The sequence below is a fragment of the Polypterus senegalus genome, chromosome 4 (genome assembly GCF_016835505.1).
Source record: "Polypterus senegalus isolate Bchr_013 chromosome 4, ASM1683550v1, whole genome shotgun sequence".
In the NCBI taxonomy this organism is placed as follows: Eukaryota; Metazoa; Chordata; class Cladistia; order Polypteriformes; family Polypteridae; genus Polypterus; species Polypterus senegalus.
The window spans coordinates 52090716-52117531 of NC_053157.1; the positions used below are offsets into that span (position 1 = coordinate 52090716).

A 26816-nucleotide genomic window follows, 5' to 3' on the forward strand; every position below is an offset into this window, starting at 1 on the left:
CTTTACCAGTTAAGAGACATATCTAGAATTAAATCAACTTTGTCATGTGGTTTATGGATGTGGTGAGAGAGGACATGCAGGTGATGGGTGTAACAGGCCAAGATGCAGAGGACAGAACAATATGGAAGAAGATGATCCGCTGTGGCAACCCCTAACGGGAGCAGCCGAATGAAGAAGAAAAAGAAGTAGGTTATAGAGAAATTCATTTGTGTACTCATTATATCATCAATGGACTTTTGTAATCCTTTATACCTTGCTCTTCCATACTTACTACTTGTTCGTTTACAGATTGTCCAGAATGCTATTGCATGTCTTTTGACTGGCATTAAAACGCATGAACATATTACTCTATAGGCTTCACTTTATTGGCTTCTTGGTCAGTATAAAATTTAATTTAAAGCATCATCAATTCTTTTTAAAGTTCCCATAGGATGGCTCCACCCTATATTTCAGATCTTCTCTTTCTTTATTTAGTTCCCAGGACTCTTAGATCCTCAACCAAAACAAATCCTGCATGTGTCACGGGCACATTTAAAACAAAAAGGAGACAAAGCATTTTCTACTGCAGCTCCACAGATTATGTTTGGTGTGCTCCCTCCATTTTGTTGTTAAATCTAGGCTTAAGACTTTTTTGTACACTCTAGACTTTATGAATATTGCAGATATGTTTTCATTTTCTTAGTTTTTCAATATGTTTTTTACTATTATTACTATTATTATTATTATTCTTTGTATGTACCGCACTTTGGTCAATGAAAGCTGTGTTACAATGTGATTTATAAACACATTTTTCTTGCTTCTTACTTACTTTCCACTACTCAAAAAACACTGATTTGCAGTATGCCCATTTTCATACTTTAAGCAGATTTGTAATAATAACAATATATTTTATTTATATAGCACCTTTTCCATGCTCAAAGCAGTGATACAATAGCCCTATAATACAATAAATGATGCAAAATGAGATTGCTGTCAAGCCCTGCTTGTCATGTCTGTTTACAAAGGGTCATAAACACTTTTGTGCATATTTTAGCATTTTCCATTATTATTTTTGTTATTGCATATTGTTTGTCTGCCCATTACATTTGTACCCCATTCATCCATTTCCTTACTGCCTTTAGATATCTAGTGCTTGCTTCACCATTCTAGAAAGCAAGTTTTCTCCAGAACACAACTGCAACTTCAGATGGGAATGCCCTGAAAGAGTTACATTCCATCTTTGGCAGACAACTTTCTGTAACTGGAGTTTTTCAATTAGCAATAAGAAAAGGCTCCTTGGTGATCCATGCATGACTTACTCACCTCATCTGATGTCTTTTCTCATCCAGGGTTACTTGATAACCATTGATGAGATTAAGGCAGAGTGGAAAAAGTTTCTTCCATCCATCGATCAGTTTCTATACCTATCTGCTACCTTTGTACAGGTCCTAATAATCAAAACTGCATTTATTTCACCCATTTTCTTAAAACTATTCCCACTGCTTAGGTGGGAAAGATCTGTCTGATTTTTTTTTTATTTTCGGGATCTCATTAATCAAAAGTACATTTATTTTACTTAGTTTCAATGCAGAAAGAAATAACATAGAAAAGGTAACCATACTTTTCTGCCTCTTTTGTCGCAGTGACACCATTTCATAAAGCTCTCTTTCAATTAGGCCATCCCCTTCATCTTCATCCAACCACTTGTCACAAGGGAACGTTTGTTCAATACCAGTGAATGGACAGTATACCACCACCTGGAATGTTACATTTTTAATTAATGACTGGAAGACATTTTGACATAAAAACAAACATGCTTTGGAATTTCAAAAGATAAACATATTATTTCACAGCATAACAATTAATCCATTTCTCATTTTGCTCCTATAGGATTAATTCCATAATTTAGCTTTCATCTTTCTTTCTGTTACCTTTTAAAATGTATTGTTTTTGGTCTACTGTATATTATAATTTGATATTGTGCAATGAAGCAAATGATTTCAGAAAATCCCTTCTTAAAAAGCAGACTCTAGAGCAGGATGTTGTATATTTGCTTAGTTTCTTTCAATATCTGAGGGGAGGTCTATGATACATTTTTTACATTAAAAAGACTTCCTCTAAGGTGAATTTTTAAGAATTAGTTGACACTTGAGGCTGTGTCGCTACTGTTGTTTCACAGCTTGTGATTCCTGGGTTTGAATCTCCTCAGAACTCAGTTACTGCCTGTTGGATTCTCTCTCTTCTTCTTGGGTCTGAGTATTTATTTTTTCCAATATTTTAGCCTTCTTCTCTACGACACATGTGTGTTTTTTATTGTTATCGTGTATTTGGCTCGGTATGAGTAAGTGCAAGAAAATGTGTGAACCTATGCAAGAATAAATTGCGCCTGAGGCTTTCAGATCAGTATACCACTCCTACAACGATAAAATAAATGAAGTGGTCAGAGAATCAATAACGAGATGTTTGATTTGTGCCTTAAACTTGTAGTTATCAACCTGGGGAGCCCTGTGTTAAATAAACTTGCTTTGTCTTGTTAGAATCCAGAAACTGACAGCATTACTTGCTCACTTTCTAAAAAAAATATTGAATTTCGTTATGTGCAGGGAAGAATTTTTTATGACTTTGCACTTTTACATATTTTGAAATGTTTTGGTTATTCAAACCATAGTCTACCAATGCACACCCTATGGCAGTGATGGCGAACCATTTAGAAACCAAGTGCCCAAACTGCAATCCAAAACCCACTTATTTATCGCAAAGTGCCAACATGGCAATTTAACCTGAATACCACCTAAAACTGAACACCAGCAAAACCAAGGAGCTGGTGGTGGATTTTAGGAGGCCCAGGCCCCTCATGGACCCCGTGATCATCAGAGGTGAGTGTGTGCAGAGGGTACAGATCTATAAATACCTGGGAGTGCAGCTGGATGATAAATTGGACTGGACTGCCAATACTGATGCTCTGTCTGTCTATCTACTGAGCTTTTAGTTTAGAAAAGCCACTCATACATTAACATCTTTTGTCTTAAAAGAAAAACATAATAACAGAGCTTTCAATGATACAAACAACTTTTTGTTGAAAGGTAAAAGTTTGCATTCGGTATGCTTTTGAACAATTAATGTGCTTTTTGCTGTTGTATGCATGCTGATAATTTGTCTAACCTTGGCTCATACTTTGTAAGTTTGAGAGCAACACATGCAGCACTCAGGTCATCTGTTAGTCTGTTTCTGGTGTCAGATTTGATTTAATTCAAAGCTGAAGACAGCTGCGCACAAGCATAAGATGTTCCAAACAAAGTAAGGAAAGCAATCTCAAGTGCCTTCATTGACTTAAGATTATTTGGCAGAGAATTCCACACTTTAAGGATTTCATTTTCATAACTAACTGTGCTGTCCTTTGTCATCCCTTCGATCCTCTCAAGTGTTTCACGCAGGTCTTCCCTATTAAGCTCCGCCCCCAAAGCTTCCATTATATATTACGGGTCGTGGATCAGGTGTGGCGATTAGCAACTCCCGGCAATAATTACAGATGCGGACGACTCCTCACCTGTGCGCTTAAGTGAGGACTGCCCGCGTCACAAAGCTCCCGGAAAACCGCTCCGGCCACTCTACCATAACCCCCTTTAAGCCGCGAGTGTGGCAATTATCTGTTAAAACTGGCCTTTTCAATTTTGAGCTGTGGACCCGCTATACCACATCCCCTCCAACCCCACCACGGGAATCACAGGCTCAAAAGGCTGCAGTCCGTGCCGCACACTCAAGCAGCATGTGTGCCGCCCGCCTTACCCCAGACAGGAGAGGAAGGACGCGCTCCCATTGGGCTGCTGGGCAGAGGGGCGGGTGATGTGAGAAAAGTCCTCCGGCGAGCGTGAAGAGGGGGAGCGGTGAGGGGAGCAGCCCGGCCCCGCATTCCTCTGGCTTTATAGTAACGAACTCTGTGCTCGGGCGATGGCACGCTTGTCCACTGAGAGGGCTCTGAGTGCTCCCTTTGGCACGCGTGCCATAGGTTCGCCACCACTGCCCTATGGAATTTACATTGAATTAGCTGCTCATTTTTAGCATCTTCTGTCATTTGTATGTTTTGTTCTGCTCCTTTTTAATCACTGTTATTCAAAAACAATTAAGGGGAAAACAACTGAACATATAGTATGAATAAGAAGAAATTAAAAAGAGTCATTTACCTATTAGAAGAAATTATTATAAAATCCTTTCAATATTAAATCAACGTCATTGTGACTACATAATAAAGAAAAGGTCATTTAATTAAATAAGGACTTCAAAAAGAAGCAGCAATGAGTCATTGAGTATGAAATTTGTTTTAGTGAAACCCTGAACTATTGGGGGTTTTCCAAAAGACATAAGTTAGTCACAAGAGCAGTGATCTGGTAGCTGAGTAGTTATTTAGCATTCAAGTGTCTTCTTGAAATCTAACAGGCCTTATCATATTCTGCCATTATAAATGGCCTCTTTTCAGAATATTGTTAAACTGTGCATACTATCATGTTCTTAGTGCCCATTTGTCCTCATTGTGCACATTTGAGATGTCCAACACAAAGCATATTTTTTGTTGGCCCACTTTTCTCACCTTTTCACAGTACCAGCCAGAGCTAACTCCACAGTTGTCATGCCCAATGGTGACTCGACTAAGGGGGCTGAGCAACGCAGCAATCTCCACATTGAAGATGTCTGTCAGGCCTCGCTCAAACTGCCCCCCCTCCAGGAAGATCTTTCCGCTGTTCTTCAAACCCTTTGATCCATGCAGGATAATATGAACCTTGGAGTTGGTGCCAGCGCCTCTGACATTACCAGTCACCACAGAGACATTGTAAACAATACCTACAGGGTTGAATTACAAAACAGTCAGATTCATTTTGTGAGAAGGCATGCAGAGCAGCTGAGGATGAGTCTTGATTCACAGTTATGAATAGAGGCAACACACTTTAGCTGTCAACACTTTCAGTGTAGGGGAGGTAACTAGTAATGTTAATTCAAACAAAGCTTACAGTAACGGGCAAGAATGAATGCATAGTTTGTGAATGAGAAACTAAAACATCAGTTATGAAAGCAAGGCCTTAATATAAGTCTCAGGCCTAAGTGTTAAATGTGCTAATACTGCTTGAGGGAATAATTGAAAACCAACTTGTAAATATAGAAATAATTAAAAACTGCAAACACTTCAAAATAGATATGTATATTTGTATTCAGAAAATACACTAAATTTATTCTTTTCCCATCTTCAAACAGACTTGCATTATTCTGTCATCAATAAATTTAATTTATAATTTAATATATACTATATAAGAATATACAGTAACAAATATTGTGTATTTTTTTTGAATATGTAATTGCAAGTGTGTCCCATAGCACTTTTGTTCTAATTCAAAATTTTACGATATATATGTGCCTATCAAATGCATTCATCCCCTATTTTTAAAAACAACCTTGAATCATAATGGTTTCAACAGAAAAAGAACTCTAATGTCAAAGTGAAAACAGGTCTAAACTCGTAACAAAATGAAAACTTAAAATGACTGATTGCATAATCTCTCCTTAATGTGACACACCTAAAGCATCACTGTTGCAGCCAATTGGTTTTAGAGGTCACAGAATTAGTTTAATGGAGATCTCTTCTCTGTAGTCAAGGGGTTTCACTTGGTTGTAGTATAAATAAGTAAAACTAAGGAACATTCAAAGAAACCCCATTGGAAAGTTGATTGAAAAGCACAAGACAAGAAAATATTCAAGTCACTGAATATCATCTGGAGCGCAGTTAAATCAATCAGTAAGAAATGGAAAGAGTATGGCAGAGCTGTGAATGTGCCTAGAAGAGACCATCCACAATAATTGAGTGATTTTACAAGAAAATGACTAGTGAGGAAGGCTACCAACAGATACTTCAATAACAATGAAGGAGCTGCAAGCTACCATGACTTAACCTGGAGAGACGATAACTGTTGCCTGGCTGTTTCAACTTTATGGGAGTGTGACAAAGAAAAACCCACTCAAAGAGGTTTCTTTATGGGAGATTCTGAAGTCAGCTATAAGAAGGTCCTATGGTCTGATGAGACAAAAATTCAGTTTTTTAGTCACCAGACTAATTGTCCCATTAACACTGCACATTATGAAAAACACCCATTCTGCACTGTGAGGCATGGTAGTGGCAGCATCATGCTGTGGCAGTGCTTCTCTGCAGTAGGCCCTGGGAGGATTGTGTATGTAGACAGGAAAATTAATACAGCAAAATGCAGGGAAATCCATGGGGGGAAATCTGATGCAGTCTGCCAAAGGTGCATCTACTAAACACTGACTTGTAGGTAGTGAATACTTAGGTGATCAGTTATATTGATTTTTGGATTTGTAATTAATGTAGACCACTTTGCTGGTTTCATTTTGACAATAAAGCATCTTTTTCTGTTGATCAATGTAAACAAAATCCAAATAAAATCCAACGTGATTCAATGCTGTAGACAGATAAAATGAAAACTTTCAACGGATGAATATGTTTATATAACTGCAAGAACCATAAAATGTAAAAATCAATTTTCTAAATGTACCTGTGGCCTGGCTGCCCCCCACTAAAATATCCCGTTGGATTTTGCCATCATCCTCATCAACTGCAAACCAACGATTAACAGGAAATTCATACACAGCTTTGTTGCCCAAATCATCTATAATCACCTATAAAGATGAGACAGACAAAATATAAAATCAAAAAGGATTTTTTTTTAATTTAATACATACTTTAACTTGTTCACTGAGCATTAGGTATTCTTTGCACCCACAGATTCACATTATTGATAATAATGGCAAACACCTTCTATTGTGCTTTCCTCCTCTACTATTTTCAAAATGAATGTTTACAGATATCATTTGTTCAACCTTTTATCAAAATTGCTGTAATTATGTGCACATTTGTTTAGAAATAAATGCACCATGTCAAGAACTATATAGAACAGCATTCTGCAAACTTGTTAAGCCTCCCAATCAGTATGATCACTAAAACTCTTAATGGCATTTGGTGTCGAAACCAAATCCTTTCTGGTATTAAGAATTTGAAGAAAAAAAGTCCATGGATTATACTATTTTAAATTAACATCAGCAATCATCTTGAGTAAAAACACAATGGCATTTAGTTGGCTTCAAATCAAACAAACGCCATTGTTAATTACACTGATACAGACATTTTAAGTGACTTATTAGCGCCTGCCATTAAAAACTGTTTGATTTATTATTTTTCTTTCTTGTGCATGTTGATAGAAAAAAAAAAGCTCTCCCAGTAAATTTTTAATTATTTTCGAATTTAACTCTAATATGTCCAGTTATTTTTTGAAAATAATAATCTGGCAGTGGAGGAGGTGGCTTTAATGATAGTTGATCATTCTAATTTTGATCATAACCATCATTCTGATAAATGTGGTATTAATGATTTTTGTAGCCTACTGCAAAATCTTATTATGTGAGTAAAATAATAGTAAGGAAATTACTGTAGATTCATTACCATATGCCTAATAATTACTGTGTCTGTCAAATCTTATATGGTGTCACGCATGCACATCTGAGCTAAGCACTACCATTCTGGGACACAAGAGGGCACTATTGCTGATGGTAGCATCTCCATTTTCTCCCACAGCCCTGAGAAACTGCCCATGGAGGGAAACTGACTCTGCACCCTGTTGTCCCTCTGCTATAAATCTCATACACATCTCATTCTGGAGAGAGAAGACTGATGACTAGGGCTACTACCTGAACTTGACACACCTATTTCTTTAGTTAACTTGCTTTCCGTTTTGCCTTGTTTGATAGGCCATCAAGCTCTTGTCTCAGTTAGAGGACTTAAATACTAAAAGGGACGACCCAGTTGTTCCAGTCACTTGTCCTTATTCATCAGCAATAGGAGTAGCAGTATTTATTGGTTCTGCAACTTTCTCACCACTAGCTGATTTTACTAAACAGGCAACTCACAATGTTTAACACTAGCATGTTTTAAACAATTTAGTAAAATCAAAATACAACATACTGATTATACAATTCCTAGTAATATGTGGCTAGCAAACTCACCTACATTTACTCTAAACCAAATGATAATTTTTCAACTGGCACTATGTGCAGTTTAGTTCATTCATTAATAAACGAAAAGCTCTAAACCAAAATAGTGTAAAGAAGGGGAACATACAGCAAGTCACTAGATTTCCAAGTGGTTACAGATTTTTGTACTTTGTTGGTAGTTTTTTAAGTACAATTGTATTTCTTTTATATATACTTGCACAACTGAAACAACAGCTACATAAGTTACTTGGTCAGGATCAGCAAGTGAGACAGACATGGGGACTGAACAAGTAACTTTATGCTTTACAGATTAAAGCCTTAGTCACTAGACCACAAATTATGTGTAGAAATCCACAATTCTTTATAGAACTCCTTATAGAGACACAATGCAGCAAATTGTCCATGGTCTAACCAGTGATGATTCTCACATTGAATAAATATACATCTAATTCAGTACATGTCTTGCTTCTGTGACAAAATGTCACCTGAATTTCCCAAAAGGAGGCCATTTAGATAACAGATTTAGAAGTCTGCAAAACAGGAGATCAATATGATGAGCTCTTTAAATCTGAGTCAAGGCAAATGAACAGCCTTTTACTGACTGCATAGAGCTAACATCTCAGTATACTGTAGAAGTAATCTTGGTAAAATGATTCACTGCCAGATATGATATTTCATTTATAAATGCTTGTCAGTAAAAGATTTTACAAATAATTATTCGCCAAAGGAAAGCATTTGAAGATATAATCATGGATACAGATCTGCATCTTCATTATGCTTTTGCAATTCAGTAGTCTAAATGAAATGGGTAGGCCTAAGTCTAAGAAATTCAGTCTTCATGTGCATTCCCACTAGAAATTTCAATTATTTCCAAAAAGTTAATTCTTTACAAAGTGTATTTGTGAGTCACAAATGTAATGGTTCTTGTTTTAAAATAAAGTTAAACTACTCAAAACCCCCTCCATATATGTATTCAAGTTAGCATTAGATTAAGTTATGGTAATCAATTACAGATTTAACTATGAATTCCAAGTATAAATATTCAGAAGCATATCAAGAAGACATATTCATTTAGTTTACACATTTTTAAACTTTGAACTTTACTCATATCAAACCAAACAACATGCATGATCCATTCTTCACATTAGCACAATATTCAATTGGGTTCGTTCTCCTCTCTAGTTGGGGTATTTAGGCATATTTATCATAAATACATTTGTTTGTAGTTCAATATAAATGTATTCTCCTGTTACAGTTAGTTGCTTTATAAATATGTTCACAAAATGCTCAAGATTAATTATCTATGCCCTTCTTCCCTCAATACTTAACACCCCAAAGTTACTCAGTCTTTCATCACTCACTGTAATTCTTAAATGAATTTCTATAAGAATAAGAACTGACAACCACCACTCACTAGCTGCAGTGCTCACAGGTAAAGTGAGTGCAATCTTAAAAAGCTTGTAGAAACTTTCTTCTAAGACTCAAGAAACAGACGGAGTAAACTTGTGTGAAACCCCACTGCTCTTTTGCCCCTAAACTATTCTCCACTCTGTCTTTTCACTTTCCCTCTTTCTCCTAGTGCTCTTCATCTTGTCCTGTCCCTGCAGTAAAAAACTGCTAAGAAATCAACTTCTTTTTATTTTGCCATTTGTTTTAACATAGTTTATGCATAAATTCATTCATAGTGTAAAACTTCAGTACAAATATACAATTTTCAACCTCTTTGTCATTCAGCTTTTTATATACTTTTGATCGAGAAGGTTCTTTTTTTATTAGTACTAGATTTACAACTTTAGTCAGTTTTTAAAAAGCAGAACGAATCAGTTTAAGCATCAATGATGTTTAACATCTATAGACTACATACATTCAAAAATTCTGACCATGTCAGCATCAGTCAGTGAACTAAAAGCTTAACATGCTTGTCTGATGATGATAATAAAGTGGGAGAAGCATGGCAATTGATGGCAGCAAGCAAGCTAGGTAACCAAGTTAATTCCTAAGTTAATTCTTAATAAGCTTATGGGGAAAGAAACTTAACAAGAAGAGAAAACCGATTTGCAAAAGAAATACTCTTTTACATAAACTGAACCACATTGGTGCACATGGACGTTGTCTTCTAAACATTTCACATTAACTGGAAAGTGAACGTAATGAGAGGGTTGAAAACAAACAATACTTTCCCATAAAGTTCTCTATGTAGTGTACATTAAAACTTTTGTAAGTAGCTTCATACCAGAATAAAAGTGAATGAAGTTCGCTTCCCGGGTCCTCCCTGCGTGGAGTTTGCATGTTCTCCCCGTGTCTGCGTGGGTTTCCTCCGGGCGCTCCGGTTTCCTCCCGCAATCCAAAGACATGCAGGTTAGGTGGATTGGCGATTCTAAATTGGCCCTGGTGTGTGGGTGTGTTTGTGTGTGTCCTGCGGTGGGTTGGCACCCTGCCCAGGATTGGTTCCTGCCTTGTGCCCTGTGTTGGCTGGGATTGGCTCCAGCAGACCCCCGTGACCCTGTATTCGGATTCGGCGGGTTAGAAAATGGTTGGTTGGTTGGGGGAGTATCGCCCTCCCTTGGTGGCACTTGTCTGGTTGTGGGCAAAACCTCAGCAAACAGAAAATCTCTTTAGAAGCTGTCCATCAGACTTTCTAGGAATGATGAACCTTACAGACAATTATAACCAACAGGAAACTGTCATAGTTTATACTACATTGACTTGTAAACATATGTTTGTCAAAATTATTATCCCATATAAACAGAATCAAGCTCAGGTCATGCACATAAAATACCTTATCAAGAAACCAGCCAGCAGAAGAGCCCTTGTTGTTATGGCCAATGGTAATCTTTCTCAAGCGTCCCAGGTTGGGGGCCTCAATTGTAAACTTATCTTCTGCACCTCTTTCAAAGTTATTTTTATCATTGTCCAGTCTTCTTTCACCTAAAATAAATACAAAGGTGGTCAAAATATTTACGTTTTGTCATTTTGAAAAAAATAACACTTTGATTCAAGTTTAATAAGATGCTTTTCCCAAGAAATCTAAATCCTTAAAGCTTATAAGGGTAAAACATTACACCACACATCAGAATTATGATCTCGCAAATTACTGTCACAGCAGGGATATACCATTCCTGTTTGCTTCTATTTCTTTAAAACTGTGGGTCACACACTAAACAATATTAATAAAAGCCCACTCCACTAATACGATATACAACTGGCACACTTTCCTAGTCACAGAAAGCCATGGGGTCTCCTAATTTTACAGTAAATGACAATAATAATTGGCTGTCACAATTTTATTGTCTCCAAAGCTCAGTATACTGTACCTAATGTTCTGCACAGCAATACAGATGTGAAAAGTGGCTTTCTGAAAAGTAGTTATATTTTAAATCTTTTGTTTATAAATCTGTATAAAGAGTTTTGACATCTTAATTAAAATGATCATTTAATCCTGAATTTTAGTGCCATCTAATTACCTTTTCTAGAGCTAACATGTTTTTCATCATGGCCTCTTTGTCTTCAAAGCTCTATAGTAGTGTCCCTTTGGGGAACACACAGACAAGCCCATTTATGAGCTCCTCTGTTATTCTGTGCCATTTTCAAGATTAGTTAAAATAAACTGAACCCTTTGGCAAATGGCAGCTCCAAGTTCCTACCTCAGTCCATTTAACAAGATAAAAAATGATCCCCCATCAATTTAAAGGACAATGCTATGTAGATAAGCAGCTTAACATTTTTATTGCAGAAAATGTCTTTTAATGCCAAACACAGAAACAAACCTGGAAACAATATTAAATATAATTGGTCAAAGTAGATGACAAATCCATAGACTTTTGATATTATGCTAAAACGTTCAGAATACAACAGCTATTAAAAAAGTTCCAAACATGACTCAGATTTCTACATTTAGATTTAGGACTATTTTTGGTGCAATATTTACATACCAGTGTCTCCATTTTCTCCAAATATATTAAGAAAAACATCGGCATCTGTCCCACTTCCTTTAACATCTGCAGTGAATACACTCACAATATACTTATTAGCTGAAAAAAAAATATAAAAAGTGTTAATGTTCTGAAACATAATTCCTTTTCTACATACATAAACTTGAATTTAACATAAAAGTTTCTAAAATTTGTTTCAATCATCATAAAGCATTATAAATATTAACAATTTACAAAGTCCAGGTTTTTCATATATACAGCAAATGGTAAGAAAGTTTTCATTTGTTTAAAGAAAATTGAAATGCTAAGACATAAGTAATAATGCTCAATTAATTATTTTTTTTCCTGCAATAGATTTGAAACGCATGATGCAAAAAAGCTAAGCAGTTGTATAGGATTATTTATAGTAAGATACTGTTTTAAGAATATAGCAGGACTCTTGGCTTCCCTGAATGATTACTCTCTGCGGATATCTTCAGCCTTGGCATACATCCTTACTACCATCTATACATGTTGCCGAATTTTGTATGTTTTTGGTTTTCTTTGTTTTGCTTTTCTTCTATTAACTTAAATTCTAAAGACTAGTAATTTTGAATAGGGCAGTGTGGTATTGCATTGCTGCTTCATGAACCAGCGTGCTGGATTTGAATCCCATGACCAGTTGTTGTGCATGTAAACACTGCTTGTCCTCTCCATGTCTGTGTGTGCCTACCTCTGGTGCACCACTTCTCCTCTCACATCCCCAACGACGTGCAGTTTAGATTAACTGATTATTCTAAATTAGCCCTTTGTGGGTATGTGTATTCAAATGGGCCTAATGGACTGGCACCTTGTCCAGGGCTATCTTCTGCCACAAAGGGCCAATTTGGAATCCTTTGCTGGGGCAGGATCTGATAACCCAAAGGCCCCCCACCCCAGTTGTCTCTGAGCCAAATAAATTGTGGCGACAGGGTTGAAAAGGATCCTCCACTATCAGAGACCGAAGTTGGGCTGCTGAGCACTGTGCTCTAATGCAGTGAAGTAGAGGGGTGTCAAACACTGCACTTCTGTGTGGTGATCTGTCTGTTGCAACTGAACAAGTGAACCTCCTTGTGTGGAGGTGAAGATGTATCTTATGACTGTTTTCCTTCATCGAACCAATGCTGCAAACACCGTTCCAGGTCCAAATCTCAGCTTTAAGACTCTCCCTGCATTACTTCTCTGTAAAATCTCTGCTATCTGCCTTGCCCTTTTCAAGCACTGTTTTATAGCTGGTACTGCTTCATACTGCTCATGCTGGGGTCAATGGAAGCTTGCTCTGCCTTACTGCTTCCCAGCTCTCTGAGCAGGAAACTCCATTGGTATTCACACTCAGGCCAATGAGCCTTAGCAGATGGAAAGGCATTGGTGGAGCTACAGAGGTAGCAGTCTCATAACTGTATCCCCTCCTGTACTGATGCTGCAAACGTCATTCCAGATCTCAGCCTTGAGACTCTCCAGCAATTCCTCAAAAGAGGTAAATAAGTCTACTGCAGACTCCAGCATTCAGCACTTGCTAAAATTGAACTTTAGATCTTCCTTTCATCCCACCTCTGACACTAATGTTGTGCTGTCACCGAGTACCTGAATGGATTATCCACAATTTGCATGGCTCTTTTAGGTGGCCAACCATTCTTAAAAGGACTGCTCACTGTTGCCACACTAGTTAGAATATAAAAGGACTGTTTGTCGATGCTGCACTAGTTGAAATACTGTTCGCAACTTTATAGGCATGTCATTTTTATAGACTCCTCTGCTTCTGGTGATGGAATGCCTGCTTATACTATGGGTGACTCAACCTTGGTGGATGCAACTAGTCAATAGCATTACAATATGGATAACTAAAATTACCCTTAGGTTTACAGCAAGTAAGTTCCTTATATAATCTGAATTATCTTTGGTGGGCTACACCATGGCTGCGCTGCCAATTGTTAGCTGAGAAACACAAATTATATTGTAGACTATTCACAGAGAAAATGAAGAACCTGCACCACGTAGCAGAATGGTGTATTAATGGATTTACCATTAAATAATCTGAAAAGTGTGCTTGGAAAAGAAAGAAAAACACCCACATTGTGAAAATCAGGAAGTGACTGTACTTTATGTAAACTTACTTGGATGGCAACCATGGTGAAATGCATTCTAAAAACTTTACTTTCTTTACAGCTTATATAAATCTGTTTCACATATAAAAATAATCATGAGTAAGCTTCTGGATAGCAACTTTAATTAAACTATCTTGCTGTATCAAGAAGGGACCATGACTTACAAGTGATTTCAAGGTTGGATTAGTATAATGAATCTAAAAAATAGTTTCTAATACGCTACTTTTATTTGAAGGTGAGAAAAATGCCTTGAAGATTCTACATGCTGATCTGTCTGGGAGAAAAAATATTTTTGTGCTCTGTATCCCTCATTTTATCTAGTGTGCCATACAAGTGCCTGCTACAGTGATGTTTCTCATGACCATTTCAGAGGGTCCCCTGTGAGTACTGGCATTTGTTTCATGCAGTTTCACAATCAGTTACTCATACATATTTTAATTAACCTCATTGTTTAATTAGTTGGCACTTTTTCGTATTTTACCTGTGTACTGTAGATTGCAATCATGTCATTTTGAAATTTGATATAAAATTTTGAAGAATTTATATTTTTACTTTTGCTGCTTTTACATAGTTAAAGCTCTCTTTTGCTCTTTTTTCTGATTTTTTTGTTTGCTAATTGTCTTTTTCTTTTAAGTTTGCTTCCTTAATTGAATTTAAATACTGACAACTAAACAAAGAGGAGGCAGACAGGGGATGTAAACAACACTAAATGGAAATGTCTCTGCAGTTGTATATCCTCCTCTCTAATCCTTACTAGGTAATGACTTATAAAAACAGCAAAACCTAAATAAGCACGATAAAGAAAAGCAATCCCTTCCTGATTAACGCAAATGTGCCTGGAACACAACTGTGTTTTAATTTAAGCAGAAGTCTAGTTAAATGTAGAGGTTGGTTGCAAAAGTGGCGTTTGGGGGTGGCAAGTGGGGGGACTGCCCCAGGCCCCGTGCCTAAGGGGGCCCCACTTTTGAGGTCTATGTGTCCCGTCTGAGTGGATTTGTTCTATTCTCCAGTATATATATATATATATATATATATATATATATATATATATATATATATATATATATATATATATATATATATATATATATATATATATACTGTTTATATATTTGGAACCCTTTTAAAATCCATCTTCAAGGTCAAATTCCATACATGTACGTCTGAGAAAACATATATATTAATGCATAAGAACATATACCGCTAAGGATAAACAGCTGACATGACATCAACGTCAGTTATGACTGTGACATACTGCATATCGAGACTCAGAGTACTCTTGCCATTTGGCATTTGGTACTTTCCTAGAAGAGGCCCTGCTAATATCCATATGACACAGCATCGCATTTCGCACTGTCATGGTATTGTCATGAATTATGAATTGCACTTTTTTAATAGATTATATCATTATATTTTGATAAAGTCCGTGTGTTATCTTGCAAAAATTTTGCTGAATACTATAATGAGAAAATCCAGTGTATGTTAACATTATTTTTATTAAATTCACGCACAAGTTTATACAGTCCACACATACCGCTAACAGCATTTGACATAAGCGGCCCTGCATGGGGTTAGTCAGCCCTAGGCCCCGCACACTCCTAAGGCCACCTCTGGTTGGTTGTAACAAAACCCTGCAGCCACAAGTGTCTCTCAGGAATGAATCTAAGAAAAATTACAATATGCAATATTTTGGCTAAAAAACAAAGTAGGGGCAGTAATAATAATTGCTTCCAATAGCCTTTGGCCCAGGAAAATAATAATCAGGATCAATAATCAGAGGAATGTGGCTATGTGGACTGGAGACGTCTAGTAGTATTTGGGGAAATTAGACACTAAGAATGTCTGGACAGACAAAACAGTCAGAGAATGAGTAGGTGAGTTTGCTGGACAGGTATGACTGTTGATCTGGTAGGCTAGCTGGCTAAAGAGCAGCCAACTTCAAGGATGGAGCAAATTGGTACACAAAATACTCATAGTATTCATGGGTTGGTCATGAAAAAGCAGAAATCAAGCTTTTAATGTTTAATTTGTCACTCCCTATCCTCCTGTCAGCGTACCAACTGAGAGGAGCCCACTCTGTGGTTCCTTCCTGAAGCCCTTTATGCTTTTCCGCAGCAATAAAAATCATCTTTTTGATTTTTAGGTTTTGTATTTTAGTGATTTATTTATCCCCAACCAAAACATTTTCTTTTTTTAAGCCTCCTTTCTCACAAACAAAATGAAAACCTTTTTTTTCCTCTCTAAATTAACTGTTTTAAGGAATGGTGTCTTCTCCTTCTCTCACTAGTAAAAGCTCCTGCAGTTAATATGAGTGCTTCTTCATGGTTTTATATTCCTGGTGCTCATGATATCATACACCCGTAAAGCGTAATACAGAGAATACCAAAATACAAATCAACAAAAAGATCAAAAAATGTCCAAAACACACAGTAAAAAAACTAAATTTCACTCAATTTTTAAATTTACCATCCACTATAATTTACACTTTAAAGAACACTAAAGGAGACATGTTGGATTGTAAAAAATGATAATGAACTTACGTTTTGGTACATCCATGGGGTTAAGGCTGCCCAGGAGATCTCGGACAAACAGTCCATCTCCTTCTTCTTTGCTGAGCCAGTTGTTACATGGAAAATAGAAACGAAGGTGGGGTCTGTTCATGTCTGTGACCACCACTCTGTCAAGAAACCAGCTGGCATTGAGACCTGTGTTGTCATGTTCGATCCTGTCATGGAACAAGCACTTTATTATTGAAGAAAACTGGTATGAAATTTGGTTTTTGCTCATCCTCTTTCCTACATCATGATTAAACTCAATAAAAATACTAAATCCACCCAATTCTCAAAATACATTTCTTCATTCTCATTATTACAAAATAATGCTCTGTAACAGATGTTAATATCTCTAGAAGCCATGTATTTAAATGAAAAATTAATGATAAATGATTTTTAGTATAAATATGTTTAATACATTTTTGTAGAAGAAAAACACTTTCATTCATGTTCACACCATTTTATTTTGCTTTGTTGCAAAGCAATAACAGGTACAAGGCTTCAATGGGCCTCAGGGACCTCAGTCCATAGAACCACAGTTACACACTTAGACCAGGACAATATATCTTACCAGCAATCCACATTAGACTCCTACTAGGCAAAGACTGAACTAACATTCAAAGTCCACATAAAAGACACTCCATGTTAGAAATGAGGTCCATATGCTATTGTATGTGACTGTACTATTACTCTTAATAATTGACTGAGATGACTTCCGTATGAGCCATTATTTGTGTTCAGAATTTTCTATAATCAATATTACTCTTTGTGGCCTGCAGATGCCGCACTAACCACCCAAACCAGACATAAGCAGATACCAGGCACAAGTTTTGCACACAGCACACATCTATATATATATATATATATATATATATATATAAAATCCAGGTTTTTTTCTATAATTTGCTTGAACATTCCGGCTGATTTTGCGACTTCTCTAATTGTGCTAAATATCATAGTTCGCTTGCAGGAGTGATATATTTGCGGTAATCCGAGACAGAACCTGTGGGCCAAGGGGACGGGGAAGCGTGACATCTCGAATCGGTCTACCTCTGGCCACGTTTTGGAGAGTACCTTACCTCCGCTTAGCTAGAGATACCTGTTTGTTTATTGATTTGTAAAGTTTGTCCTGTTTCACTACTATGCGGATGCAGCCGCAGCGGACAGCTAGTATTTTATAAATGGGGAAGCACTTCTCTATCACTCCCCACACCAGCACAGTACACAGAAGCACCAATAAGTACAAGTAACAATACTTTCACTTTCTTTCTTCTTCTTCCTCTTTTCTTTCTCTCTCTCTTTTTCTCCTTCACCTCCACTTCTCCTCCAGAAGGTTTCGTCTCACTCCCTCCCGAATCTGGCTCCTGGAGTAGTAGCAGCTGGCTCCTTCCATACAGTACCCGGAAGTGCTCCAGGTGTCCCATAATCTCCTTCTGACAGCATTTCTGGGTGTGGCAGCATTCCTGCCATAAAGGGCTCGGCCATTTCTACAGCTCCTTCTGGTGGGATACATCGAACTCAACAGGGCTGCAGTGAACTCCAACTCCCAGTGTGCCCTGTGAGAATTCGTGGAGTCACAGCAACCCACAAGAGCTACCCTGCAGCATCCCGGGGGGGGGATAATTACATCTTTGAAAAGGTCAATGGGTCCTCTAGGTATCTCTCATATTGCATGAATTTCACTGAAAGACTACAGTTCACGGAACTTTCCAGATGTTACTGCCTATTAAAGCTCTGACATCTTGTACTGTGAGACAGACCACTTTATATAAATCCCTGTGTTGAAGTCGTCATCCCTAGAAAAACTAAAAGTTTCCTGTTATTCTGCATTATATTAGTGTTTAAATATAAACCAGCACTTTGGTTCAGCAGACAAGTGAAGTTAATGCACAATAGATTTTAAAAAATGGAAAACTTTCACTTCAGTTGTACATATTTCCAACTATTTGAATAGCAAGTTTCAGGGCAAAAATACTCAAAGTACAAGTCAAAACCTTGCCAGAATAGTATAACAACAGGTCTATGCAACCCTGTAACTACCAGCACGGAATACTACCACGGATCTACTACGGATTTTTTGATCACTACTGATTTATGAGGTTCCTATCTCAGTAGTGGAAGTTTTTAAGGAGACAGTCAGCAGCCACCTGTAAAGGTAGTTAGGGCTGCTGTGCAGCTTGAGCAGTATTGCACTGTATCGTTTAGCTCTGTGAAGGAGGATTTTATGGTGGCGTAAGATGGAGAGCACCTGCAGTACACTGGGTCATGTCACCCTAAAGTAGAGACCGCTGTGAGGTCCAAGGCAAAGCTGGGCTCGGGAGCAGGACATCAGCACGTTACAATTCACTCATATGAAGAAGTGGAGAAATCTAATGCTGGACAAACTTCAAGCAGTTATTGAGGAAGAAAGGAGTAGTACAACATTGGCCACGAAACAACAAGAAACTTGTATGATACTGGAGCAGGCAATGGAGCAGATATCTGGAGTGGTGATCCCCACAGGATCAAGTTTTTGATCCAGGCAGTCTATGATGTCCTTCAAACCTGTTTTTATGGGGAAAAGTGGATGCACCTGCCTGTCTTTTACTTCCTAGTAAAATTACTTTGGAACACATCCTAAGCTGTTTCCTCGAGGCATTAAGTGAAGGGTATGACCGTTGGCACCAGGATCAAGTGCTCAAATCAATTGCAGGAGAAATCAGTATGGGTAGAAATGCCTGCTGGTCCAGCAAAGTAGTTGTTTTTGTCAAGGAGGGAGAGCAGACAAGACAGACAGTGAGGCATTGTGTTACAGGTATGTTGCATACAGCACAAGACTGAGTGATGGCAGCTGACTTGGAGAGACAACTGAAGATAGCATCTCACATCATCTAGACAACACTGCAACCAAATATCACCCTCATTTCTGAGGCCATAAAACAGATCAACCCCTGTTTAGCTTACATTTCCATGGAAGGAGAGGACAGAGGAGAAGGCCCAAGAAAGAAAGAAGGCAAAATACCAAGAGCTGATTGAGGGCTGCTGTTTGGGGTGGAAATCAGTAGAGGGATTTTGTAGGACAATGCCTGTGTAGGGCCTATGGAACCCATGGCATCATTGCGACAAGTAGGCCAAGAACCATTATGAATAGCATCGAGGCTGCAAAAAGAGCCTTCAGATGGCTTTGGCTGAAGGGAAGAGAAGAGTCTGGTGTAGCATGTTTCCTGAACACAGTAGAATAATCAGCCTTGATTGACTGGAGGAGGATGTATGATAGTTTGAAAAGACCCAAAATATCTAATGAATCCAGAAACTATCACTAGTGATACATCCAAGTTAGTGCATCCGAGGATATATCTTAGAATGTTACATTTCATAAGAAGAAAGGTGCACATACTGTAACAATAACCTATTGATTTATTTCCTGAGACCACTCATTCTGATACACAGTCACATGCAGCCTGACAAGTCAACCTGGACTGGCTGCCAGTCTGTCATTGAGCACATTCATTCTCGCACCCTATATTGGGCAGATTGAGAGTAGCCAATGAACCTCCATATAGACAGTGCCCAGACTAGGAACTGAATCCAGGACTCTGTACTGTAAGATAGCCTCGTATACCATTGTGATACTGCGCTGGGTAGTATAAGCATATTACACAAAATAAAACTTCTATTAGATAAATTATATACCTTATCTTCTTAATTGGTCCAACATTGTTGGTTTTGATTCTGAACACATCCGTTTTATTCTTTTCAAAAGCAGTTCTGCTCCTGAAATGCATGGCAAAAAAAGCACATATTAGAATACCAGAAGAAAACTGAAAGTGGAAAAAATAAAGTTCAAGTGCATGCAAATAAAAACAGCAGAGAGCTGATAAAGTTACTGTAGTTCAAAGCTGCACTATTCTCACTGATAGCAATTCATAAGCTCATGGCAACAGTATCTACTATTGAGCTTATCTTTTCAAAGGATTCTCCGTGTCAGGTGGGAACTAGATACACTGGAGCAACAACAGGAGATGAGCTTCCTATTGTTACTGACCCAATTACTTTAGGTGATAGGGTGACACCTTGAAACTCAAAGGAGTTTTACAATAAATTCTTTCTTAAAGCAAAAGCAGCAAAGGGAAGCACACCTAAAGTCACATTGAAGCATACTGTTAAGAGGAAAACAGAATACACATATACTATATTAAACACAAAATCTCAAATTTCTGCATGCAAACTTTGGAAATAATGCAATTTAAGTCAAAACACTGGCAGTGTTTGTGACAAATTCCATTTCAATTCCAAAATGTTGCTTTCTCGTAAATCACCATCTGCAAACACAATGAATGCTACTTACCTGAGGTGTGTCATACTGCAGGTTATGTAAACTTGCACAGTAATGTTCTCTGTATGAGATGAAACCCTTTTAATAAATACACTAAACATGTTGTCATCTGACCGCTTTACCCATATATGCGAGTGAAGGGATATAACACTTAATCTAAGTGAAAATGTAAGCTTATTCTAAATTAGGGACACAGGAGACCTTTGGCTATTTCTGCACCATCCAACACAAAGCAAGAACCATCTCCAGATGGGGGTTCCAGTTGATTGCAAGGCCTTCTAGAGCTGTGGGGCAGCAATGCTAACCAGTGGGCTACAAAGCTGTCCAGGACAACTGGAACAAGCTGATGGCATTTAAACTGAACTGGGCAAGATGTTACAGCTCCTTAGCTATTAAATATATAAAAAAGCTTGACGTACTAAGAAATGGCTTCTCATTTCTCGCGTTCTTATGTTTTCTCTGATATTGTAGATCCTGCTGTGTCTTACCTATACATGTAAGATGATTTTACAGGATGCTTCCAAAACTAAAACTCATTTACAAGTATATGTGAATCTTTGAGGCAGCAGGACCATTCTGCTATCTGTCTAGAGATGTATCTGTCACTAATACACAAGATGTGATAAAGTAACAATTCGAAAGCCACCAAGGACTTCCTCAGTTTATCAATATCACACCCACATGTAAAATTTAACCAAGTCTTTTATTTATCTTAACTGGCATCTGCAAATTCCTAACATTGTAAGTGGTGGGTCTAGACTTCCAAATGAAATCCAAACATATGAGTTTCCAACAGTTAAGAGCTACAAAGTTTTTAACAAATTTATATTAGTGAGGTTTGTCTGTGGGAAGCAACATGCTATAAGTTTGACCCCTAGTTATTTACCATTTAAAATCTGTGCTCAGAAAACAAATCCAATAACGAGAACAATCAGTGGAACGCCACATGAAAATACATGTAATTTTATCCTGTTTATCATGCACTTAATTTTTATTTTAGGGTGGTTTTTTTTTTTTTGTTTCATTTTGCTATGTTTGGTTCAAAGGCCTAATTCTGCAAGCACAGTTTAGGCCTTTAGATTTATTTTTCAAGCAGAGATCCAGACGAAGCCAAGAGTTAATCTGGACTCCAGCACAGGTGGATTGAGACGCTACGGTTAAGTACTCATTCCAGGAGTGAAGCATTAACATTCTGATTGATCTGATCAGATTAGAACTCATGCAAGCCCCATCCATCTGGACGGAATATTATTTTTCTTGCATGCTCTAAATTCAGTGTTACAAGGGCATGATAAATCGGTATAAAAATTCATGTATTTTTAAACAACCTCTTTTCAACTGCATACCATAAATCTGAGAAGACACATGCCATTTTATCTTTTTGCCCTGGTGTGAAAACTACCTAGCATACCTTGTAAAAACCACGGCAAAACAGTATAAAATGCCATGTATGCATGATACTGTTTGGTTTCTATAAAGCCTGTCATACATTTTTAACAAATTCTTACTTTTCAGATCTGCAGAGTACTCTAGTCTGAATTACAGAGAAGTAAATCAGGCTTAAAAGATCATGCACTTCCATTGTTCACAAGCAGTACAGATGAAGTCATTTATTTAAACGTTATACATGCCATTCTATCCTTTTACCATGATAAACAAAGGAGAACATCTATTTCTCTAGCCTGTTTTGAGCTATTTTAAATTGTATTTACCAAATTGCTTTTGCTTTTCTTTTGGCAATACATAAACATGATTTTTCTTTTCTATAAAAATGTTAGTACAGGAAAAAGTATTAAGAAAAATTTTCTGTGCCAATTATAAATCTCATCAAAAATATTAAAATATTGTTTCAGGATACTGAATAAATAATAGAGTATGGGATTTTATAAAATATCACGTACGAAATATGTCATTCCTGCAGGTCATTTGCTTTTAAATGTAACGTAATAATGTCAAATGCACAGAGTCATGGAGTGCTGGAGCCTATCCCAGCAGAATCAGGAGTAAGATTAAAATGAACCCTGGACAGGACACCAAGTTCACCGCACAGCCCCCTCACACAAACACACAGACAAATTAAGCCAAAGACGCATGTCTTTGGGATGATAATACAAAGAACTGTCAAGTCAACTATTTGATTTGATAGTACGTTTAAATTAAAAAAGGACGGAGTGGGATGCTATTACCATTACCAACAACTGGCAAAGATGCAAACCCTTCCAACTCTTCTTATGGAGGTGCTTTCTACATGCAGCAAATTACCTTTAACTGTCTTTGTATGCATGGTAAAAGGTTCTAGAATGTCATGTAACTTAAAATCGTCATTCCAACAGAGCAACACAAAATATGAGTTAATATCACATCTGATGTATTTGGGCTGATTTATTTGACATGTAGAGTAACATCAAAGAATACCTCTTTTCTGTGCTGTAGAATTGGAGAAAATGCAAAAGTACATGGTTACCAAACATATCCTCTGTATCTATTTGTTGTCAAAAGAAACTTTGGATGTTAAGGAATACAGTATTTAACAAAGCTATAAGTGTTTTAACAAACTATTAACTGTTAAGGAATATTTAAAAAACAACATTTCTATTGAAAATCTTCACACTTTAGAGTATATTGAGAATATTTAACAAAAACCAAAAACACATTTTTAACCAGTTTAACTAACACTAAAAAAAAATCAACCTTACACACTTTGTGGAAGTTTTACGCTGCCAGTGAAGTATGGAACACACAGACATTAATACATTTATAGATGGTAACAATAAGTGTGTTAAACATGAAGAATCTGAGTTACTTCAACAATATTATAACCACTTGATTCATATAAGCTATTAAAGTGTCTGTAATATCATACTTTTCATATCTTCTACAGGATTTGTTATGGTAAGCAGCTACACAGTAATGTACTGTAATTGCATTCAGCCACAAAATATAATTTACAAGCAAATGTGAATAATAGACTGTCAAGGTCCTTGCCTAGCTTAGTATTACAGCAATATTCTTTTGCTATGAATGCATGTAACTGTAAAAATTGACAGATTTACTAAATTATGGTAGTTAAAAAAATGCACTTTCTTTTTTACATTTTTAGAAGTACTTGCTTCCATTAGTTTCACCATCTTCATCATCATCTTACATAGTGGCGTAACCTAGGAGGTTAATATTTGGTATTTATTTTACACAATATATTTTCTTGCAACCAAAAGTTCACAGCATCCAATGTATTTATTATCATCCATCAGAGTTATGTCTCTGTAACAGAACTCAGGTGAGCGAGCCCTTCACAAAGTGCACAAGTCTAAAAGTGACATCACTCTCACTTCACCAACATCCAGAAGAGCGACTCAGACTAATGAAGTTCTCCTTTAGCATGAATGGATATATAGGCTTCATTTTTAACACTCTGAAGGAAAGCAAAGCCACCCTTATGAACTGCGTTTGTTTTACTCAGGCCGGTGGTTTGTTTGGTCCATCTGAATCCTCCAAATTTTCTGAACAGATCAATGACTTTACTTTCTGAACCCACCGCCTTTTTTATTGTAGTCCCAGAGAGGGCCTTATGCAGAAGTATAAGGAGGCTGTAAAGGAAACTCTTTAAATTAGACTTACTTGCTGGCAAGGTGCACTTTAGGGGTGATTCCAAATTCCCCAAAGAGAGTAACAAAAACATTGGCATCTGTTCCTGCTCCACGGACATCTCCTGTTACAGTGACCACCTCATAAACTAGAAAAGAAGGAAAAGATTGAGAAGATATGCATACAATCTCAAATCGGCATAATTCAATGTAGGGCTGTGAGGGGCACAAGGCAGGCCCTACTGAGTGGAGCATCAGTACATCACTGGGCCCACTGAGGCACACATCAACATGGGGCCAACTTAGAAATTCCAATCAACCTAGTAAACATGTCTTTAGGATGTACAGTAGGAGGAGAAGTGGAATACCCAGAATACCAGGAGAAATACCCAAGCATAAAATGAGCTTGCGAACTGAACAAACACAGCATTAAGTATGGACTTTGAATCTGGAGTGCTATACGTGTGAGGAGTATCACTACTCACAATTCCACAGTGCTGTCCATTTGTTTAATACTAATCTTATAACTTTACTGAATTAACCTAGCCTCTTAAAATTGCAATGCAGCTATCATGCGAGGAGCCCCTTACATCTGCAGATGCCAAGTGTCAGAAATCCTGACATTATCCAATAGCAAGCTATTTACATCAGTAATGTGCTATCACAATCATTTCATGCCCCTGGCTAAGGGTTTGGACTTTGCTCATGTGCCTTGTTCTGGTACATTTGCATAACAATTCCATTATGTTTGAGTTATTAGTGATATAAGGTGTTTTCTTCTTTTACCTTTTTTGGCTTTGTTTTAACACTTTTTTTACATTTCTGGTCTGTCCAAATTCATATAGAAGATACTGTAAAGCTAGGAAGAAAATTAAATGAACCCTTGCAAAAAAGAACTGACATAACCAGAAACTCTAGGAGAGACCATGAAAAACACTCTAAAAGTATCTGCACCAAGACCACAGTGGGGCAAAACAAAAAATCATGTATGCACTGTGAAGGTGTAAACTAGTCAAAAGTATGTACATGTACAAAATTAAAAAATAAATACGATGTTAAATGTTACTTAGTTCTAGGCAGTGGTGTAGCGTGGATGTCGGCCGCCCGGGGCGGAGGAAAATTTCGCCTCCCCCTTATTTAGGTATTTCAATTTAAAAGACTAAAATATACAGTAATTCTTTGACACCCCCTAAAAGTGCCGCCCGGGGCGGACCGCCCCTGCTGCCCCCACTACGCTACGCCACTGGTACTAGGGTATTGTACCACGTTTGCCATTATAGATGTATTGAGAAGTTAAGCAAAATGACACCTTTTATTGGCTAACTAGAAAGATTACAATATGCAAGCTTTCAAGGCAACTCAGGCCACTTCTGGCAAGATGTTACTTTGCAATTTTAAAAATGATTTTACATCAATTTTAGAAATTCTTTTATATAGGACGGATTGTTAAACCTTCAGTAAAATGTAGTAAAACCTACCAGTATCATGATCAGGGTTTTTGATTAACACTTTTAATAAAAAATATCCTTGACCTCTCAAAGCTGCTGTCTCTTCATGCAGTCAGTACAGCCAGGCTTTACTGAAACTTTTACTCAGCGTTCGTTACTTCCTGTGAACTGTCATTCCCACAATCTCTCATGAAGATGCTCTATTGGATGCTTGCTCCGTTTCCCCTAATATGTACTTCTTTATTAAATGGTACTGACCAGAAATACACATCTGTAATGTTCATTTGAAGGGAAACAGAACATGGACAGCTTTCTGAGCTGTATGCCCAATAACTGCCCATACTTCTGAAAGTCAGTTAACACTGTTATTTCATTAGAAAGTATCATTCATTCAAGTTCCCTCTCTGCCATACTTTCTCCTAGGACTTATTGCAACACTTTTGATCTTATTATTTTTACCAGCACTGAGAAAGAGAGGAGATCCAATTTCAGAGACAGTTTAAGGATGCCAGAAGCCAGAATTCAAATAAACCACCGCAGAATAAAGCACTGCAGGACATGACAAAAAAGACACAAGATGAGGCTACACCCAAAGCCCAAGTCATAGCTTTGTGGAATGCTCAAACAAGTTCTTTTCAAACAGAGCAACAAAGGTCACATTACATAAATACATAAGTCCCCTTGCTGAGAGCTAAACAAGGTGTTGGATGCAAGACTGCCTCCAAGATATAAGCAAGAAACTATTTGTTAATCACATATAACCGGACAGTTCTTTAAATGTTCAATGGACAATTCCAGCAAAACTCCAAATGCCTAAAATGAGTAAAGCATTCTTGG

At 37.3% G+C, this 26816-nt stretch overlaps 1 protein-coding gene across 1 annotated transcript in view; it reads right to left on the reverse strand.

The window, feature by feature from the left end:
- Positions 1 to 26816, reverse strand: part of LOC120527337 (lipoxygenase homology domain-containing protein 1-like) — a 247802-nt gene that overhangs the window by 148925 nt on the left and 72061 nt on the right. Inside the window, exons 7-14 of the mRNA XM_039750623.1 lie at positions 24566 to 24680; positions 20305 to 20385; positions 16621 to 16805; positions 11958 to 12056; positions 10805 to 10953; positions 6534 to 6657; positions 4565 to 4815; positions 1601 to 1736 (exon numbers count right to left, since the gene is read on the reverse strand). Of these exons, the coding sequence (XP_039606557.1) occupies positions 1601 to 1736; positions 4565 to 4815; positions 6534 to 6657; positions 10805 to 10953; positions 11958 to 12056; positions 16621 to 16805; positions 20305 to 20385; positions 24566 to 24680 (1140 nt within the window). The remainder of the gene's footprint in view (positions 1 to 1600; positions 1737 to 4564; positions 4816 to 6533; positions 6658 to 10804; positions 10954 to 11957; positions 12057 to 16620; positions 16806 to 20304; positions 20386 to 24565; positions 24681 to 26816) is intronic.